Below are 19,396 nucleotides of genomic sequence, written 5' to 3'. Positions count from 1 at the left end.
GCTCCTTGGGCTGATCCAGCCAGGAAAAATGTAGGTCAGGCTGGAATAACGATTCTGGCTGAGTTTGGGTGTAATCATTTACTGACCACGTCGGCAGCTGAAAAGAGGAGGACCTGTGGAAAACTGTCCAGGTTCTTTTTCCTTTGCCAGTGGTTCTCTGATGTGTATTGGATACCACACATGGGGGTGTATCTCTTTGTGGTATTTTTTTTCTGTTGTGTTTTTTTTTTGGGTTTTTTTGGTTTTTTTTTTTTAAGTGGACACGTTTGTTTTATCAGAACTTGATCTCCTGTGAGGAAGCTGAAGCAAACAGAGCTCCTCAGGAAATCAGAGGCTGTGCAGAGCAGATTCCTCAGTGCCACATTTGCGTACTGGGATTTTAATTCTCAGTTGCTTGGTAACTTGTTGCTGGGCTGGATGAGGTCATGGACAGTGAGTGCTCCTCTGCAGCCTGGCTGTGGGGCAGGTCCTTAACCAAATAAACTCAGTTTATGTTTCTGTACTGTCAAACCTTGAAGTTCATGCCTAGACTTGAGTGCTCATCTCTTTCCTTGGTGGCTGTGGTAGCTCTCCTGAGGCTCCTGAAGGCATCTGTGTCTTCCTGAGCTGGTGAATCAGTTCCCTTGGGGTATCTGCAAGCAGGGTTGGAACAACAAGATGTGTAGGAAACACCTCTGGAGCAAGAGGGGTTTCCTTTTTGGAGCAGTTTTTCAGTATTAACTAATACAGCTTGTTAAAAAAGCCCAAAAAACAGTGCCAGTGTTCTCTTGGGAGGTTGGACAAAGCCCTGTGCTGCTGCTGTTTTTCTGCAGCTGTGAACAAAAAACAACACAGGCAGCAACTCCTGGCTGGGGCTTGGAAAGGAGGAAAATTCCCTGCCTAGGACAGCCCCTCTCCAAGGAAGTCAGGGAGGGGCTCTGGAAATGGTCCTTTTCTGAAAGGAATGAACCCCTTGTACATGTGGTTGTGTTTATCTCTGTAACGTGGGAGGAGTTTCCAGCCCTGCAGAGGGAGAGAAAGCAAGGAGCTGATGGGTTCTCTTTGGTTGGTGTGTAAAGTGCCTTTGGATAAATTACCAATTCCTGGAATGCTTTGGGTGGGAAGGGACCTCAAATCCCACCCAGTGCCACCCCTGCCATGGCAGGGACACCTCCCACTGCCCCAGGCTGCTCCAACCCCAGTGTCCAACTGGCCTTGGGCACTGCCAGGGATCCAGGGGCAGCCACAGCTGCTCTGGGAATTCATCCCAGCCAGGAATTCCCAATTCCCAATTTCCCATCCATCCCTGCCCTCTGGCAGTGGGAACCTGATTGGGCACAGGATGAATTGGAGTCCTGTTGGCCAGACCCCCATTACTGCAAAGGAAACTTAAAAGACTGGGGTGGTTTAATAGTGGAATATTTACCTGATTGCTGTAGTTGATACCTTTGCTGCCCCTTCTTCACTTCCTGATCCTTTGTCTCATCACATCTGACTGAAGCTCTCTGGGGCAGGGGACACTGTCCTGTGATGCTGCTGACCAGAAAGAACAGCTGGGGCTGAGCCAGGGGGAATTTAGGTTGGATTTCAGGAAAGGCTCTTCCCCAGAGGTGCTGGCACTGCCCAGGCTCCCCAGGGCACGGGCACAGCCCCGAGGCTGCCAGAGCTGCAGGAGCCTTTGGGCAGCGCTGCCAGGGATGGACAGGGTGGGATTTTGGGGATCTGGGCAGGGACAGGGGTTGGGGTGATTCCTGGGGGTCTGTCCAGCTCGGGATATTCCATGGATCTGACTTGGATGCAGGAGGTGAATTGTGTTTTCAGCCTGGGAATGCAAACCTGGCTGGTGCTCCCTGGGCTGGAGACATTCCAGGAGCTGTGTCAGGCTCCTGTCCCTGGGCCATGCTGCAGTCAGCATCTGTGTGGGCAGTTAGCCCTGGGCCTGCCCTTAGCTCCCTCCTTAAAGAAAATGCATTTATTGTGCATAAATCTCAGGTACTCGACTGGTTTCTGGACATCTCAAATATTAATTATTAATTCAGACATTCCTTTGAAATGAACTTGCTTAAAAATTAACTTATGGAGTCATTCTGTGGCTGAAGGGATGCATGGAAGTAGCTTAATGTTTAAAGCTGTTTCCCTGCCAGATTTTTAGGGTCCTGTTACAGGGTAGTTGTCCAAGGCTGCGTCTAGACTTTCCTGATCAGATAAGGTGTGAGTAAAACATGTGTAAGTTAATGTGTGCTAAAAATAAAAGGTAGATAAGGCACACTGACCTCAGGGGTTTGTCTGGCAGCCTCTCTGCAGAGCTGTGGGCTCTCCATCCCTGCAGTGTCCAGGTGTTCAAGGGCAGGTTGGAATATTGGATATTGCAGGGTGGAAGTTACCCCAGGGACACACAGACCCTGCAGGCCCTTCTCTGCTGCTGAAGGAACCTTTTGGTGCCAGAGGCTCCTTTTGGGGGGAAACAAAAACATTTGAACATTTCACTGGACATTTAAGCCCTTCCACAAAGTTCATGCGAGCTGTGGGATCTCCCCTCACTTCGAGTGGAATCTTCTCATTTCCATATTGATCTGATAACTGGAGAAGGTGATAGCTGGGCTTTGTGGAGTGGTCAAATGACCTGGGAATCTGATTTATGGAGCAAAAACTCTTTGTTTTCCAAGAGGGACACAGACGGTGACCAGTGTGTGGGATAAAGGTGTCCCTCTGGGACCTGAGCCCTGGTTTTTCTGGAGCTGGGAGAGGATTTTGGGGAGAGATTGTTCTGCCTTTGTGTGGTGATGGTCTCTTCCTGGGAGAACATTGCTGATGCTGCTGGTGGTGGATGAGGAACACCTTTGGTGTCTCCCAGTGGCACAGCTCCACAGGGAGGGAATGTTTGCTGTGAGTCCAGCTTGGACACTGGGGCTTGGAGCAGCCTGGGGGATGGGATTGGGATTGGGATGGGATGGGATGGGATGGGATGGGATGGGATTTAAGGTCCTTTTCCACCCAGACCATCCCAGGATTCCACCATGGGTCCCTCTCAAGGGTTGTGCTTTGATAACCAAGTTACCAATTCCTGTGGTGGATGGATTCATGTATTTCCCATCATTTGTGGAATTTTAAGGGATCTGAGCCCTTTGGAGAAATCCCTTTGCTTGGATCTGTTATCTGCCCCAGGGAAACATCTGGCAGCTTTGGGTTTGATGTATTTCCCACCACCAAGCCTGTGTTTAGTGAATTTGCAATGCTGTAATTATAATTTGGGTACAAGGAAGCAGAGTTTTCACTCCTGGGGCTGGGATGGGAGCAGCTGAGCAAAGCTGTAGAGTCATGGCAGTGTTGTAATTCACTCCTTCTGGATATGCTGCTTTATCTGTGTGGAAAAATGGGATGAAAGTTTATCCTGCACCAGCTCCTAAGCAGGAAATTCCCTCTATCCCAGCTGAAACCAGGCTGTGGTGATTTGCACAAGGAATATTTCTTTATGGACTGAAGGATCTGTGAATGGGATGATGTTTAGTGATTTCAGGAGTGGGAATGTCAAGGTCTCACATCTTTTTTCCCAACTTGTAATAACCTGGAATAAACCACTTCAGCATTTTCCTGCTCTTCTTTTCCTCCTGTGTCCCTCAGAAATGAGAAAAGAGTAAATACAGCTTGAGAATTATTTAAATCACTGATTTTGCTAATTAAATCAGAATCTATTTAAAGCATGACCTTTTCTTCGTTAAATATTGGTATTATTGAGATTTTCTCCCTACCTGTAGCCAGTTCTCAGTAAAAGCTGCTGGTGTTGCCAGGCACAGTTTTAGACTGGAGTGTGTGGTTTGCAAGAAACTGTTCCATTCTTGGATTTGGGGTTTCTCCTGTCTATTTAAACACTTCCCTGTCTAAAGCACGTAATTAAAATGCTCAATGTTTAATCTTTGAAATGTAATTTTTAAAATAGTTCAATTGTCTACCAGTTTATTTTGTTGAGCTTTTTCCCCTTTCAGTGTGAAAGGGAAAACCTTTAACCTGTATTTTAGTAAGACCAGGAAAACAGCTAAAATGCTTTCTAATGCTTAAAACATTTGAACGTTGGGTCGGTGTGGAAGAGAAGCTTGTGTGGAAGTGTTTGTAACGGTGCAGTTTGCAGGAGCAGGGCTGGGCTTCATTTTGCACAGTTTATTTTGCTTTTCCCCACAGCTGGCTGATGATTTCCTGCACTCGCCGAGGCTGCAGCCCTCGCAGGGAAGCCCAGGCAGTGAGGAGCTGCTTTTCAGCAGGAGCAGAGCTTCCAGGGCTCTGTTGCAGCCCCGTGTGGAGCTGAACTCGGAGCTCTCTGCCCTTGGTGCTGGTGAGTGCAGGCACAGGCATGTTCTGGCTGCCAAGGCAGAATTCAGTGTTTCAGTCTGGGAAAGGAATCTGTAGAGAGAAAACCCATCACTCTATGAGGCAGAGATGTGTTGTCCCATGGGGAGTGAAGATAGAAGTGGCTTTTTGATGGAAACCACAACAATGCCTGCCACTCGGATGTTATCACAGAAAACCAATCGGCCAATTTGGATAGATCAGTGGCCTCTTGAACAGAAAAAACTGAATGCTCTCCAAAAATTAGTAAGTGAACAACTACAAAAAGGCCACATCAAACCTACAAAAAGTCCCTAGGATTCCCCAGTTTTTGTCATTCACAAGAAGACTTCTGATTCCTCGAGTTTACTCCATGACCTAGAGAAGATCAATGAAATCATGGAGGACACGGGGCATTTGCAACCTGGACTTCCTTCTCTTCACTGATTCCAAGAGACTGGTCTCTTGTTGCCGTATACATTTCAGTGGCCAGAAGGATCTGGGCAGCCTGGGCAAGACCAGACCTGAGGGACTGTCCCCACGGCCCTGGGCTCTGTCCTTGGCCCCTCTGGGGAGTCCTGGCCTTGCCAAGTCTGCTCCCTCGCCGTGGTTGGGTTTGGAGGTGTTTGCTGCCCTTCATTGTCACATACTCAAAGAGGGGATTGTTCCTGGGCTTCTTTTGCCCCCATGCAATTCCCAGCTGGAGCAGTGCCCTGGAAGAGCAGCCAGTCCTTTTCCCTTCTTCCTCTGAGCTGCTTTCTGAGGTTGCTTAGAGACTCTGCAATGAATTACCTGGAGTGTACTGAGTTTCACACTCAGCTACACAGAGTCTGCATTCCCTAGAAAATATTGTTGGATATTCTCTGTTGGACACCATGTGTGAAGTACTGATTTGGTTCTTTGTGTTCTCTTTTGGAAGGTGCTCTGGGCTCTCAGCAGCCCCAGATTTCAGGGAAATGTGGGACACTTGGATACCCACAGGCACGTGGGAAGAGTGGCAGTGTGGGCTCTGATCTGCAGTTTTTGGGACTGAGTAACTGTCAGCAGGACAAAGGTACGTGGCTTCTGCCAGCGGCTTAATGTCACTTTGGAGTTGTCTCTTTGTTCCTTTGCTTCCCTAAGAAATAGAAACTGTTACTGGCCCCTCCTTCCTGTGAGACTTCATTAGTGGTTGTTAATTCACAGCCCCACCTTTGATCTCTTGTGGCAGCCTCTTAGAGAGAAGCTGCTGCTTCTCTGTGGGAGGGTCACAGCAGTGTTTGATCTACTTGCATCACTCTGTTTTTTGTCTGTAGCTCTCCAAAACATGCATGGGAAATCGATTCAAGACTTAAACTCCCATTTGGAGGGGAATGCAATTTGCAGAACGAAGTTGGTTGATTTGTCTGCTTGCTTGGGCAAAACCTTCAGGCTTTGATTGCCTAGTGGTGCATTATTTCATGGGAAATTATTCTTATGATGGATGATTTCATTGGAAATTATTTTCATGGTGCATTAGTTCATTGGAAATCATTATTATGGTGTATTATTTCATGATAAATTCTTATTACAAGACCCACAAGCGCTCTTTTGTTTTCCTTTGCTCAGTTTGTTCCAGCCTCAGTTTTTCCAGCAAGACCCAGAGAAGTTTTTGCACTCAGGCAGAGCCCACCATGTCCTTCCAAGGTCCCAGTGCCAGCCAGGGCACCTTCATCCTGCCCTCCTTCCCCCTGTCATCCCCCAGGAACAGCCCCAAGCACCTCTCAGCTCCTGCTGCCCCTGCAGGGAAGTCCCAGGAGGATCCCAGGAGCCTCTCCAGTTCCTGGCCTCTCAAAAGCTTCCAGGGGCTGCCTAAGCCTGGTTGCCAGAAGCAGCTGCTCCGCCAAAAGCCAGGAGACAACACAGGTGGGAACGTTCTCCATGTGATAAAAAGGGATTTGGGGGTTGTGTTTTGAGGGATTTCTCAGTGGTCAGAAAATGCACAGTGGCAGGTGAGAGGGAATTGGGCAGTGCCTCAGGGGCAGTTAGGAATGGAGGGATTTATTGATTGATTTATTTACTTATGGCTTCACTGCTCACATCCCTGCAGGCTTCTCTTCAAAAGTGGAGCCTTTGATTTGTCACAAAGCAGAAGATGCTACAGCTCTGATTTTCTTAATGTCTCAGGGCAAGGTCTGTCTTCCAACTCAAATAACCCCCAAAACGGAGCACTTTTAGGCAAAGTCAGTACAGAAATACCTGTTATTGTTCAAACCCCAATTAAGCCATGTGCAAGAAGAGTTACTCAGCGCATTTTGTGGTTTTGCCTCTTCATTTGAGTCATGGAATCCCAGAGTGGTTTGGGTTGGATAAGACCTTAAAACGGATCCAGTTCCAACCCCGTGGGTAAAAATACCTTTATTTTTTATTTAGGTTAAACTGCTTCCTGAGCACTCGGGAGGTTTCTGAAACAAAGTAACAGTTTCCACACAAAATTTTGCACTGATTAAAGAAATCTGTTTGAAATTTCATCTTCGCTGAGACCCATATTTTTGTGCATATATAGAAAATTTCCAATTGAGTGCTTTGGGAATTTCCTGCCCTTGGCATGTGACTCTGCCTTGTAGATGCATTTATTGCTTGCTTTTTTATTTTATTTATGATTTGATATTGTATTTATCATTTACCATATGTTTTCCATACACATTTTGATTTTTTCTGGTTCTTTGGACTGCCTTTGTTGTTACAGCACCTTCCACAGAAGTTTGGGGATGAGTTTTTTTTCTCTTAATGAAGAGAGTTAGTTAATTTTTAAAGGGACTAAGGCCATGTGCATGGACTTTGGTGACCCTTGTGTGTCCATTCCAGCTGAGGATATTTTGATTCTATGTTAGTGTGCACATGCATGAAACACTTATGTTTCGTAAAGCAAGGAGACACTAAAATTGGAATAAACTGATATGTGAGCCTGCACAAGTGTGTTTTTAACACTCATTCCATGGCAGAAGGAGTTTTATAGATACAGAAGTGAGTGGTGAAGTTCGTCCTGGTGCTATCCCTGACAGTCTCTGTGTGTTCCAGGGGACAGCCCGCTGGAGAAGCATTCCCTGCAGCTGGAGAAGGCACCCCTGCAGCTGGAGAAGCATTCCCTGCCGCTGGAGAAGCCCCCCCTGCAGCTGGAGAAGGCTCCCCTGCAGTTGGAGAAGCATTCCCTGCCGCTGGAGAAGCATTCCCTGCAGCTGGAGAAGCCCCCCCTGCAGTTGGAGAAGCATTCTCTGCAGCTGGAGAAGCCCCCCCTGCAGCTGGAGAAGCCCCCCCTGCAGCTGGAGAAGCCCCCCCTGCAGCTGGAGAGGCATTCCCTGCAGCTGGAGAAGCCTTCCCTGCAGCTGGAGAGGCAATCCCTGCAGCTGGAGAAGCCCCCCCTGCAGCTGAGGACCACCCTGGGCAGAGCCGCGGGGCTGCGGGGCGCCCGGCCCGTGCCGCCCATCCCGCGGCTGCCCAGCCCCCGGGAGCCCCCCGGCAGCAGGGAGGGCACGGAGCTGGCAGCGGGGCTGGCAGAGCTGCAGCTGCAGCCTGAGGAGGTGGACCAAGAGGAGGTGGGTGAGATGGGATCAGTGCACTTTTCACAGTGCTCCCCATCCCGGGGAGCGTCCAGGGCTTTGGGGCACCCTGGGCTGGTGGGAGGTGTCCCCGCACGTGGGACAAGGTGAAATTTCAGATTTCTTCCATCCCAAACCAGTCTGGGATTCTGTGAATTCCTGGCTTTGCCTTTCTTTCTGTGCTTTCCACCCTCTGGTTCCCACTGAAGGGAACCTGAGGTGTTAAACAGAGGAGAAATTTCTAAACAAAATATGAAAAATACTCATCAAAAAGAGGGGATAATGCTGCAGCACGAAACACTAGTAATTACAGATTTTCCTGCTGATTTGAGTAGGATCTCTGCTTGCTGGACACTGATTGCATGATTTACAAGAGGTTTAGATGGGATATTGGGAAGGAATTCCTGGCTGGGAGGGTCTGGGATGAATTCCCAGAGCAGCTGTGGCTGCCCCTGGATCCCTGGCAGTGTCCAAGGCCAGGCTGGACACTGGGGTTGGAGCAGCCTTGGGACAGTGGGGGGTGTCCCTGCCATGGCAGAGATGGAATGGGATGATCCTTAAGGTCCTTTCCAAACCATTCCATGGTTCTGTTTTTAGTAAGTGCAGATTTGCTGGGAAAAACCTGAGGTCTCACTGTGTGTGCTGGCAGCCATCAAACCCCTCCTTTAATCCACTGAAAAGCACGGATTTGGTGTGTTCCAGCAGGAATCTGTCCCTGTGCCCTGAAGAGGGAAGCTGGGGCACAGCACTGCTGTGAAACCGTGTTTGCTTGCAGGATAATTCCTGTGAAATAAATCAGACAGCACTGACAGAACCAGAGCACACAGCCTTAAGCTGTGCCAAGGGAAATTCAGGCTGGATATCAGGAAGAAATTCTTTATGGAAAGAGTGATAAAGTTCTGGAATGTTCTGCCCAGGAGGTGGTGGAGTCACCACCCCTGGGTGTGTTTAACAAAGCCTGGATGTGGCACTGGGTGCCAGGGTTTGGTTGAGGTGTTGGGGCTGGGTTGGACTCGATGGTCTTGAAGGTCTCTTCCAGCCCAGGGATTCTGTGTGAAGCCAGGAGAGGGATCATTATAATTGCCCAAAAACCGTGTGTGTGCTGATCACACCGCCCAGCAGGGCCTCGTGCACCCCATGAACAGACCTCATTTAGCTGCAGAAAGCTTTTTCCCTCTGCAGTGAGTGCCCCTGTCCCTTCTCCCCGCTGTGCAGATGCAGAATTCCCTGAGGTCCCTGCGGAACAGCGCGGCCAAGAAGAGGGCAAAGCTGAGCAGCAGCATCGCCGACCTGGAGAGCCCCGACTCCGGGGTGAAACTCGAATTTTCCGGGGACTGCCCCTCGCAGGGCTCCTCTCCCACCGGCGAGAGCGGAATTTCCAGCCAGGAATCCCTGGGCTCCCCCGTGGCCACGCTGCCCCCCAGGAGGAGAGTGATGTGAGTGTCACTTGGTGTCACCTCAGCCTGGAAATCCCCGCACAGCTTAGTGAAATCATGATTTTAACTGCTACGTGTTTAATAGAGGATTGCGTGCTTAATAGCCTGATTTTTCTCTGTGAATTATGTTCCTCTCTAAAAAGACAAGAGCTGCTAAATGACATTATTCTGTTTTTTTCTGGCTTCTAACATGAGGCTGCAGTAGGCAGAGCAGGGAGGCAGTGCCAGGGGCAGTAAATATTTGATAAAGACATTCCCTGGCACTGCAGGAACATTGCCAGAGCTGAACGGGGGAGTGAGAAGGACAAGAGTGAAGAGGAAGGATAAGGTCGGGTTACTGCAGCCTGGAAATTGAATTGGGTTTGTTGAGAAGAGGAAGACAATGCAGATGTTTCTTATTGTGGATCAAAAGCTGGTTCCATTTATTCCTGAGAGATAATTGAATTTAAAATGCCTTCCCAGAGCTCTCCTAAATAGAAATTGGGTGGTGACAAATGCTGCTCTGATTTACAGCGCAGCAACCCAGTTGGTTATGAGCAGTATAAGCTATTGTTCAATGAAATAAAAAGAGTTTTGAGGAATTCTTCAAATTTGCCAGTCCAAAATCTCCTCTCTGCTCTGAGCCAATGATGAAGCTCTTGGTAGCTCTTCTCTGAAGATATTTTTGTGTGTACTAAAAGCAGCTTTTGTAGACGCACAGAATCCCAGAGTGGTTTGGGTTGGAAGGGACCTGAAAAATCACCTAATTCCAGCCCTGCCATGAGCAGGGAATCTTACATATAACTGACACAGAACTGCATTAACAACAGAAAGCAAAACAGGAAATGTAAAAACCAAAGGGATTTGAGGCAGAAGGAACCTGCAGTGATTCACAAACAGAAGGTTTTCTGTTGTGCAGCCCAGAACTAATTTATATTCACATCCCTTCCTGGTGTGCATTACTGCTGAATCACATTTTTAAAAATAATCTTTAAAATCCCACATTCAAGTGCTGAAATCCTTCAGAAGTCAAGTGGAGCCCTGGGTGTGCTGGTTTGTGTTGTTACAGGACACGAAAAAGTACAACACGAGCCACCACGATGACGAGGTAAAAAAGGAAGTTTGTTTATTATTTTGACTCTAGGTTTTATACTTTTTTAAAGGTGATAGTGGATTGGAGAGTGAATGGGTTACCTCTTTAAAGACATTGGATAAACTATTAATATATTAAATTTTTCTACCTTTACGAAGGAATGTAAAACAATATGTTGTTTATAGAAAATGTGTGGGAAAGTTTTTTAACAGAATGTAAACTTAGAAGGCTTTAGAAAATCTTAAGAATCAAGGTAACAGGTTGGGCTGAGCCATGCTCTGTACAACATCGCCATATCCATTATCCAGTGCTTGGTACTTCACTGCATCCTCAGCCAGGGGAGTTCTGAACCAGCCAGGAGGAGAGGAGAGACCTGGCAGTCACCTGAGATAGGACAAGAGTCCATCCCAGGGGACGCTGAAAGCCTTGGAATGCTCAGAAAAATGCCAGGGGTCAGCTCAGGGGGTTTGTGAGCACTGGCACAAACTGACATTGTCTATTCCCAAAATCTGTGGCTGGGCACCAGGAATGGGGGTTTTGGAGTATTTGCTTTGGGAAGGGTTTGGTTTGTCTGCTGGTAAACTGCCATGGGGGATGGGACACAGGAATTAGGGACATTCCTGGAGCATGGTATTGCACTGGCTCTGGGTTCCATCTTTCATATCCAGAGAATCATTTGAAATTGTAAATCATTTAGAAGTTGTTCTTGTAGATAAGAGCATTTTCCTGGTGAATGTCTCTGCTGAGCTGGGAACAGCTCTGTTGTGGCAGGAGGATTTGGTCACTGTCTTTGGCCAGGTTGGATCCAGCATCATCAGTCCCCAGGCCAAACAATTCTTTACCTTATGGGTGTTTCCTAAATTTAGTCCTAGTGTAAGGCTTCCTCATAAGGGTTTTCTTGAGGGTGTTCTTCATAATGGACCTGCTCATCAAATAATTTCCACTGAATTCTGTTCCTGCTCAGTGTGAACATTTGTGGGAATACTGGAAATAGTTTTGCCACAGAGAAACTGAAATCTGTTGTTGTTTTTGGCATGACTTTGACTGTTGTGCAGAATTGCACCTATACAATGTGCTTATCTGAACAGGTCAGACACTTTTCCAGCACTTGGCAGCAAATCCCATCCTGCAAAAGTATCTCCAGCAAGGCCCAGAGACACAGAGGGGGCAGAGCATCCCCCCAGCACAGGTATGTTCCTGTCAATACTCACCTGAGGAACCTTGGTGTGGGCAGTGAGCCCACATCCCCCAGCTCTTACAAATGGAATTTCCAGCTGCTCTGGGGCCAAACTGGGATTTCAGGGTGCTCAGGTGAGGAGATCCAGGCTTGCAAGCAGCTCGTTTCCTGTGGAAATTGAGGTGAAGTGCTGCTGGTGTGTTTCATCCTCCCAGGGCAGTGCAGGTGGGATTATTTGTGTTTAATCAGTTTTGGTTCTACTGCATGGAGGAAAGGAGCTGAGGGAGCTGTGTCCACAGGCTGTCCCTCCATCCTTGTCCCCAGTCCCTCTCCAGCTCTCCTGGAGCCCCTCCAGGCCCTGCCAGGGGCTCTGAGCTCTCCCTGGAGCTTCTCCTCTCCAGGGGAACATTCCCAGGCTGGCTCCAGGCTCCTGCCAGTGGGATGTGAACTTCCCTCATGTGGGTGTTCAACAGATCCTGCTGCCTTCAGTAACCTGGCAATGCCCTGGTTCAGGAAAGGGATCAGTCAGATGTGTGGTGACATTTTAGGAGGATGAAACACATCCCAAAGCATGACCAATACGACTGACAGTGAATGCTCTTTGTGCTTTCAGGCCCTGCAGAGTCAGTGTCTGGTTTTGCACCCAGGAACCATCTGGGTTTCACATCTGAAGACGTTGCTGTTGTTGGCAGAGGTACTACAGACCCCAAATCATCCTTTGTGTCTCTTTGAGTTACGAAATGAGGGAAAATGTGCCTTTCTGGAGTGGGAAAAGAAGATCTGTACAATGTTGTAGATTGTTCACAATCCCCAGTTCAGTGGGAATACAAAGAATTATGTTTGAAAGTGTTGCAGTTCCTGGATAGACACTTCCAGTCGTGGCATCTGTGGAATGAGATGGTTTGCTGTCCCTTCCATCCCAAAGCAGTCTGTGACGCTGTGTTCTGCCCTCCAGGTGTTTTTGGGAGCCCTCCTGCCCCAGCTCCCATGCCCTGTGTGGCCAGTGAGGATGCCCAGGGTGCCAGGGAGGGGGCAGAGGCAGCCCCAGGGAGAAGCTTCCAGCAGAACAGCCCTTCCCATTCCCGTTGCCATGCAGGGAATGAAGGAGAGGTAAGCACTGCCCAGCCTGGGGGTGTGGGGTGCAGCCAGGCCTGCTCAGTCACACTCTGTGTTGGGGCAGCAGGAGTTTGACTGGAACAGCCACAGCCTTCGAGCTGCTGCTCCTGATTTTCTTTTGGTGCCACCTGGATGGCAGATGGATGTGCCAGGAGCTTCCCACCGTGCTCAGATCCCTGGAGAAGGGCTGCAGGAAGGAGTGGAGCTGGGAAATGCCCCCCCTGACTCCCACAGCACAAGCAGATGTGGAAGGAGGGGTTAGCTGGGTTGGATCAGGTCCGGTTTTCCTCATGGATGAATTAATCCAGCTCCAATCAGAAGTTTTTCTTAAAAACCTTCCCGAATATTTGGCCATAATCTGGTCTCTGAGGAGTGGTGCTATTTGTTAAAAGCTATTTGCAAATGTAAATGGAGCAAGATTTATCTAAGTGAAATGTGATACAAAGTCAAAAAAAACATTGAAATGGAACTCCTTCTGCAAGCCTTTAAAATAACATTTGAAGAATACTAATACTTGAAGTTTATGATTAACAATGTCTTAATTTTCTGATTTCCCCTGAACATGTGAACCCTTGGCAGGATCAGATTCAAATCAGTAAATTGATTAAATTTACTAAACTGAACATAAATTTAACTGGATTAAATTTATTTGCTGAGTTTTCCTGGGGCACAAAAGGTGTCATAAACACAGGAGAGAGAGAAGGGTCAGATCAGAGAAAATCCTGCTTTTCCATGCTGACCTTGGCCAGCATGAGGAACTGGGGAATCAGTTCTGGGGTAACTTATGCATGATTTTATTTTGCAGATAAAAGTGACCTTGTCAAAATCTGCTCAGGAGAAGCTGAGGAGGAAGAGGAAAGAAGACAAAGAACACAACCATAAAGAGCAGCAGGAAGGCAAAGATATGGAAGGGAAGGAGGAATTCCCTTGGGAAAGGATTAGACTGAGTATGAGTGAACCAGAGAAACTCACAGCAGAAAGTGAGGATGAAGATTTGTCTTAAATGAATATTCCCTGTTCAATGCTGCTGAAATGGAAATTAGGGCTGGTAATACTGGGTTTTAACTTGGTTTTGGTTGATTTTATTGTAATTCAGACATTTCCTTCTTTCCTAGGGTTTAATCTCTGTGGGGATTTATTGACATCGCCAAGAAATGGATCTTTGTCCTTAGAAAATGTGGCCTTGAACCCTCCCCTGAAAAGAACATCCAGTTTGAAGAGGTCAAAGTGTTCATCCTTGCTCGATTCTGGTAAGCTGGGACAGTAAACTCTTCACATATTTGTGCAATGGAGTGGGACAATTTCAAAATATAATCTATTTGTGCAGTGAACAGCCTGAGGTGCTTGGGAAGATCAGTACTGTGGGGCTGGGGCTGGAGGGGATTTAATGCCTCACTGGGGATTCAGCTGATTGTTTTTCATCTAGAATTTGTTAGGGAGATTCATGAAACATCAGAGGGTTTTAGTGTGATCAGGATCTGAAATTTTACAATGCATTAACAGCAGACTGACTCCCTCCTGTCCCCAAAACCCCTTTTCTGGGTACATTTTGGCACTGAATTGCCTTTAAAATATCCAGTAGGAAAATGTTAAGAGTAGAAGCTCCTACTGATGGTGCTCAAAGGTGGCCAGAATTTGTCTAGTGTCCTTTCAAGGTTTATGATGTTATTAGCACACTGTGCACCTGTTTTTACATTGAACAACCACTACCTTTGTGTTTGTGACTCTTAAAAGCAAAGGTTGTCTGCAGAATTGAATTTACATGAATTAAACTCTGATTGAGGCTGCCCCTGGATCCGTGGAAGTGTCCAAGGCCAGGGCTTGGCCTGGCATGGTGGTGATGCCTGAGAGGTTCCTGGAGCAGAGGCTGGGCAGAGCTAAAGGCTAAAGCAGGGATTTATTAAAAGCCCCCACAGGACACACCTTGGGCAGCACAAGAACCTGGCCAAGGCTGCACCCAAGGTGGACCCTGGGTCAGGAGTTCTCACACTTTTATGAGTTTTGGTCATTTCCACACTGGGGTTCATTGCCCAATTCCAGCTCCAGGTGCTGCAGTCCCACCTCCCAGGTGGGAGGATTGTTCAGTGTGCTGAGCTGGTTCTGGGCTGGTTCAGGATTGTTCAGTGTGCTGAGCTGGTTCTGGGCTGGTTCAGGATTGTTCTGTGTGCTGAGCTGGTTCAGGATTGTTCTGTGTGCTGAGCTGGTTCTGAGCTGGTTCAGGATTGTTCTGTGTGCTGAGCTGGTTCTGGGCTGGTTCAGGATTGTTCTGTGTGCTGAGCTGTGAGCAGAGCTGCTGGCACTTGTGTGGAGCTCAGAGTTATTCACCAGTGCAGTGCAGAGCCTGGCAAACACGGGAGCTGAAATGAAGGCACCAGTTCCAGGGAGGTGGCCCTGCCCACGGGTGGCATTTGAGCCCCTTCCAGCCCAGACTCTGGGACTGTGTCTTGTGCCAGCCCCGGTTCCTGCAGCAGCACTTGGGGCTCAGTCTCGTCCTGTGGCTGGCTGCAGCTGGCAGAGCCACTGCAGGTGTGTCCCCTGTCACTGGTGCTGTCTGTCACTGTCACTGGTGGTGTGTGCTGTGTCAGAGCCGCTGGTGGTGTGTCCCATGTCACTGATGGTGTGTCCTTGTCACTGGTGGTCTGTCTCCTGTCACTGGTGGTGTGTCCTGTGTCTCGTGTCAGAGCTACTGCTGCTGTGTTCCCTGTCACTGACGGTGTGTCCCGTGTCAGTGTCACTGGTGGTGTGTCTCCAGTCACTGGTGGTGTGTCCTGTGCCCCATGTCAGAGCCACTGGTGGTGTGTCCGTGTCCCTGTCCCTGATGCCGTGTCCGTGTCCCTGACGCCGTGTCCGTGTCCCTGACACTGCCGTGTCCCGTGTCCCTGACGCCGTGTCCCTGTCCCTGACGCCGTGTCCCTGTCCCTGATGCCGTGTCCTCTCTCCAGGGGAGCCGTGTCCCTGTCCCTGTTGCTGCCGTGTCCGTGTCCCTGACGCCGTGTCCGTGTCCCTGACGCCGTGTCCGTGTCCCTGATGCCGTGTCCCCTGTCCCTGACGCCGTGTCCGTGTCCCTGTCCCTGACGCCGTGTCCCTGACGCTGTGTCCGTGTCCCTGACGCCGTGTCCCTCTCCCTGATGCCGTGTCCCTGTCCCTGATGCCGTGTCCCCTGTCCCTGACGCCGTGTCCCCTGTCCCTGACGCCGTGTCCATGTCCCTGACGCCGTGTCCCTGTCCCTGACGCCGTGTCCCCTGTCCCTGACGCCGTGTCCCCTGTCCCTGACGCCGTGTCCGTGTCCCTGACGCCGTGTCCCTGTCCCTGATGCCATGTCCTCTCCCCAGGGGAGCCGTGTCCCCGGGGCCGCTGCCGGGAGCCGCCAGTGCCGCAGAGCCCCGAGGTGCTGGACGCCGCCGAGCTGCTGCCGCTGCCCCGGCCCGAGCCCGCGCTGGCCGCGGCGCTGGCGCTGCTGGCTGACCACGACTGGTGCGTGCCGGGCTGGGCTGGGCAGGGCGGGCACGGGGAACACCCAGGGAAATGAAAATTCACCTTTTCACAAAGATCGGTAGGGAACGGCATTGGAAACGCAGGCGAACCCAGTGGAATGAAATGCTGATGTCTGACTCAATTCAGAAAGCTGAATGATTTCTTTATTATAACTATGCTAAAATACATTAATATACTATATAAAAATGAGGATACTAAAACTACATGCTACTTTCTCTAAGTCTAACACACCTCGTGCCCCTCTCCAGAGCCCAGCCCCAGGTGGGTTGGATCGGCCACCAGGCTCAAACAATCCTCACCAGAATCCAACCAAGCAACACCCCAGGGAAACAATTCTCCACACACATTCCACATGGGAAAACAAAGAGCAGAAATACAAATTACTTTCTCTTTCTTCTCTCTGTGCACCTCTATGAAAAATCCTGAGAGTGAGAGAAATGTGCTTGCCACAGAACAATATGTTTATTTATAGCGCTGTGGACGCATGTGGGAACTCGTTTTTTAATGGATGTGCACACTTTTGAGAACTTTTGATCTTTTCTTATTACTCTGACTAATTTGTGGAATAAAAGCATCTCTTTGGTGCTTCCCGACTTGGGATATCCTTACAGAGCTGCTGCCTTCAGTTTGGGGAAGGAAATAGATCCTGGAATTGCCACTGGTGCCAGCAGTGAACAGAACTGTGGGACTCTGCTGAGAGGCTGCAGTGCTGGAACAGTCCCACAGGAAAAGACAGATTTGCTTGGAAAGAGTTTCCTGCATTATTTCTTGGCTGGGAGGGTGGGCAGCCCCGGCACAGAATTTCCAGAGCAGCTGTGGCTGCCCCTGGATCCCTGGCAGTGCCCAGGGCCAGGCTGGACACTGGGATTTGAAGCCACCTGGGACAGTGGGAGGTGTCCCTGCCATGGCAGGGGTGGCACTGGAGGGGATTTAAGGTCCTTTTGAACCCAAACCAATCTGGGGGTATTTCTCATTGCTTTATTTTACTGTCTAATTTGTTTGCTATTTGATTCCTTAGAATTTCACATTTTAGTGAATATTTTAATGAAACTTGACAAATGGATGGAATTTAAGTATTATTTTTTTCACACAGGGAGAAGAAAATTGAAGGTCTGAACTTTGTCAGGTGCTTGTCTGCCTACCATGCCCCTATTCTGACTGCAAAGCTCCACGAAACAACTTTGGCTGTGGCTCAAGAGGTTAAATTTTCCTATCAGAATATTCCACTGGCTCTCTCTGTGTGTATATATGTATTTTACAGCTCTCTGAAGTGATTTATGCTCACCTCTGGTGAGTTTTCCTCAACTGGGCAGTCTCAAGGATGATTTGAGACTCAGAGGCTGAGAAAATGTAGATTTTAACTTTATAACATTTTTATGAGTGTGTATGTTAATTCTCACCCGTTGTGAATCAAGCTAGAAATGTGTTTCTCAGTTGCTTGTAATGTTGCTTAAAAATGACAAAGGGCAAACATGAATATTTATTTTAAAGTCTCTCTGATAAACATTATTCATTGTTTTTTGGGTTTTTCCTGTGTGCAGGTCAAGAATTTACGCTCAGGTGTTTCTCGAGCTGCTGTGGTCTGTTTAGGGGATTTGTTCACCCACCTGAAAAAGAGCATGGATCAAGAACTAGATAATGCAGTAAAAGTCCTTTTGCACAAAGCTGGGGAATCCAACACTTTTATAAGGGAAGAGGTAGACAAGGCACTGAAGGCCATGGTTAATAATGTGACTCCAGCACGTGCACTTTGTTCTCTTATAAATGGAGGGCAAAGGTAATTCCTATAAAGACTTTATAAAGAATATTGTGAATAGAATAAATTTATCAAATGTAGGCTTTTTAACATCAAATCAGAGTACAGTAGACAGAAGTTTGAAAATGAGTAAATCAGCTGTGCTAAACCTCTACCCAGGGCACTGTTTGTTGGCATAAATTGAATTAAAGCCCCTCTGTTCCTTTCTGTGCACTATGTAAGAGGTTGGCTGTTGACTTTGGAGCTTGGTGTATTTTCTGGCTGTTTTGCACCACTTCAGTGATTTTATTTGCTGTTACTGTATATTCCTGGGGAGCTGCTGTTTTGCTTTGCCTGGTAAAGCTGGCATAATGTTCTTTCTTTTCCTCCTTTGCTCTGCAGTCAGTTCCTGCCTTGGCCAGTTTTCTGCACCCCTCTTTATTTAGAAAACTGATTTATAACTTACAGTTCTCTAGCTGCATCTGTCGTGCTTGATTCCTCCTCTCTAGGCTGAGCCTTTGTGTCTGCATTTTAATTTCCTTCCAGTGCTGGTGGCCATTCTTTTCTGGAGTTAATTCCCTTCTTCCCCTGGCCCTGTTCAGTCTGTTTTCCTTTTCCATCCTCATTCACTGCTCATCACATCTGAGCTGGGTGCACCCCTGGTGCTTCCCCTCCTCTATGCCACCCCTTGGTGACATTTCTCAGGCTCCACTTCCCTTCATGACACATTTCAGGTGCTCCATTCAAAACCTCTCCACAGATTTCCTGCACAGCTCCAATCCTCAGAGTTATCCTTGACTGAAAATGTTCTCTTTTATTTCCTGGGCAGCTGGTTGTTGGGGATGCATGGATTCTGTCTCCTGACAGCTCTGCTGCTCTTTATACTGAAAGGCAAAAATCAACCTTGGGGTTTCCATTCTTTATGAATTACTGGGATTCAGACTGACTTGGGATGGATGCCCCACCCCTGGAAGTGTCCAAGGGTGGGCTGGGGATAGGGGAAGGTGTCCCTGCCCGTGGATTTTTGGTCCCTCCTAACCCAAAGCAGGCTGATTCCATGACTTTGTGAATTTAGGAGCAGCAGGCAGTACCTGCCCATGGCTTTCATTCAGCAGCAAGGGGAAGTGCCCTGTTTGGGGTCTCCCTTCTTGGCCTCAGAGACCCCTGGCCCTCCTGGTCAGGTGTCCCCACCTTCCCTGGCAGATTCAGACTCACCTGCTGAGGGGTTTTCTGGAGGGATTTGCCCCCTCCAGTTTGTGAGTTTGCATAGGTTTTCTGCTATCTAAGGCATCAGAATTAAGCTGAATATAGCCTTTGGGCACAGATTAATCTATTCACAGCTCAGACTTTCCTAGTTCATGGAGTAAAGGATGTTTTTAATGGATAACACATCAGGGCATGGCCTAAAGATGCAGCTTTTCTAGGCCTGGCTTCAGGAAGCTCTGGCCATGTCAGCAGAAAAGCTCCTGGAGCACAGGGCAGCTCCAGCTCCAGAGGCTGTGACAGGAA

The 19,396-nt window shown here is 48.5% G+C and overlaps 1 protein-coding gene across 4 annotated transcripts in view; it reads left to right on the top strand.

Annotated features, from left to right (window-relative positions):
- Positions 1-19,396, top strand: part of TOGARAM1 (TOG array regulator of axonemal microtubules 1) — a 33,898-nt gene that overhangs the window by 1,980 nt on the left and 12,522 nt on the right. For 3 of the 4 annotated variants that reach the window (XM_085581068.1, XM_085581070.1, XM_085581071.1), the window contains exons 2-15: positions 4,156-4,306; positions 5,219-5,353; positions 5,887-6,183; positions 7,339-7,853; positions 9,072-9,292; positions 10,341-10,379; positions 11,453-11,553; positions 12,155-12,235; positions 12,497-12,651; positions 13,463-13,637; positions 13,773-13,907; positions 15,990-16,131; positions 17,246-17,351; positions 17,694-17,929. In XM_085581068.1, the coding sequence (XP_085437194.1) occupies positions 4,156-4,306; positions 5,219-5,353; positions 5,887-6,183; positions 7,339-7,853; positions 9,072-9,292; positions 10,341-10,379; positions 11,453-11,553; positions 12,155-12,235; positions 12,497-12,651; positions 13,463-13,637; positions 13,773-13,907; positions 15,990-16,131; positions 17,246-17,351; positions 17,694-17,929 (2,489 nt within the window). The remainder of the gene's footprint in view (positions 1-4,155; positions 4,307-5,218; positions 5,354-5,886; positions 6,184-7,338; positions 7,854-9,071; positions 9,293-10,340; positions 10,380-11,452; positions 11,554-12,154; positions 12,236-12,496; positions 12,652-13,462; positions 13,638-13,772; positions 13,908-15,989; positions 16,132-17,245; positions 17,352-17,693; positions 17,930-19,396) is intronic. The other variant, XM_085581069.1, reaches the window with a different exon arrangement.

This window comes from Lonchura striata, chromosome 5 (genome assembly GCF_050655825.1).
Source record: "Lonchura striata isolate lonStrDom1 chromosome 5, ASM5065582v1, whole genome shotgun sequence".
NCBI classification, from domain to species: domain Eukaryota; kingdom Metazoa; phylum Chordata; class Aves; order Passeriformes; family Estrildidae; genus Lonchura; species Lonchura striata.
The sequence above is the reverse complement of the archived record's forward strand: the minus strand, read 5'-3'. Positions and strand labels throughout refer to the sequence as shown.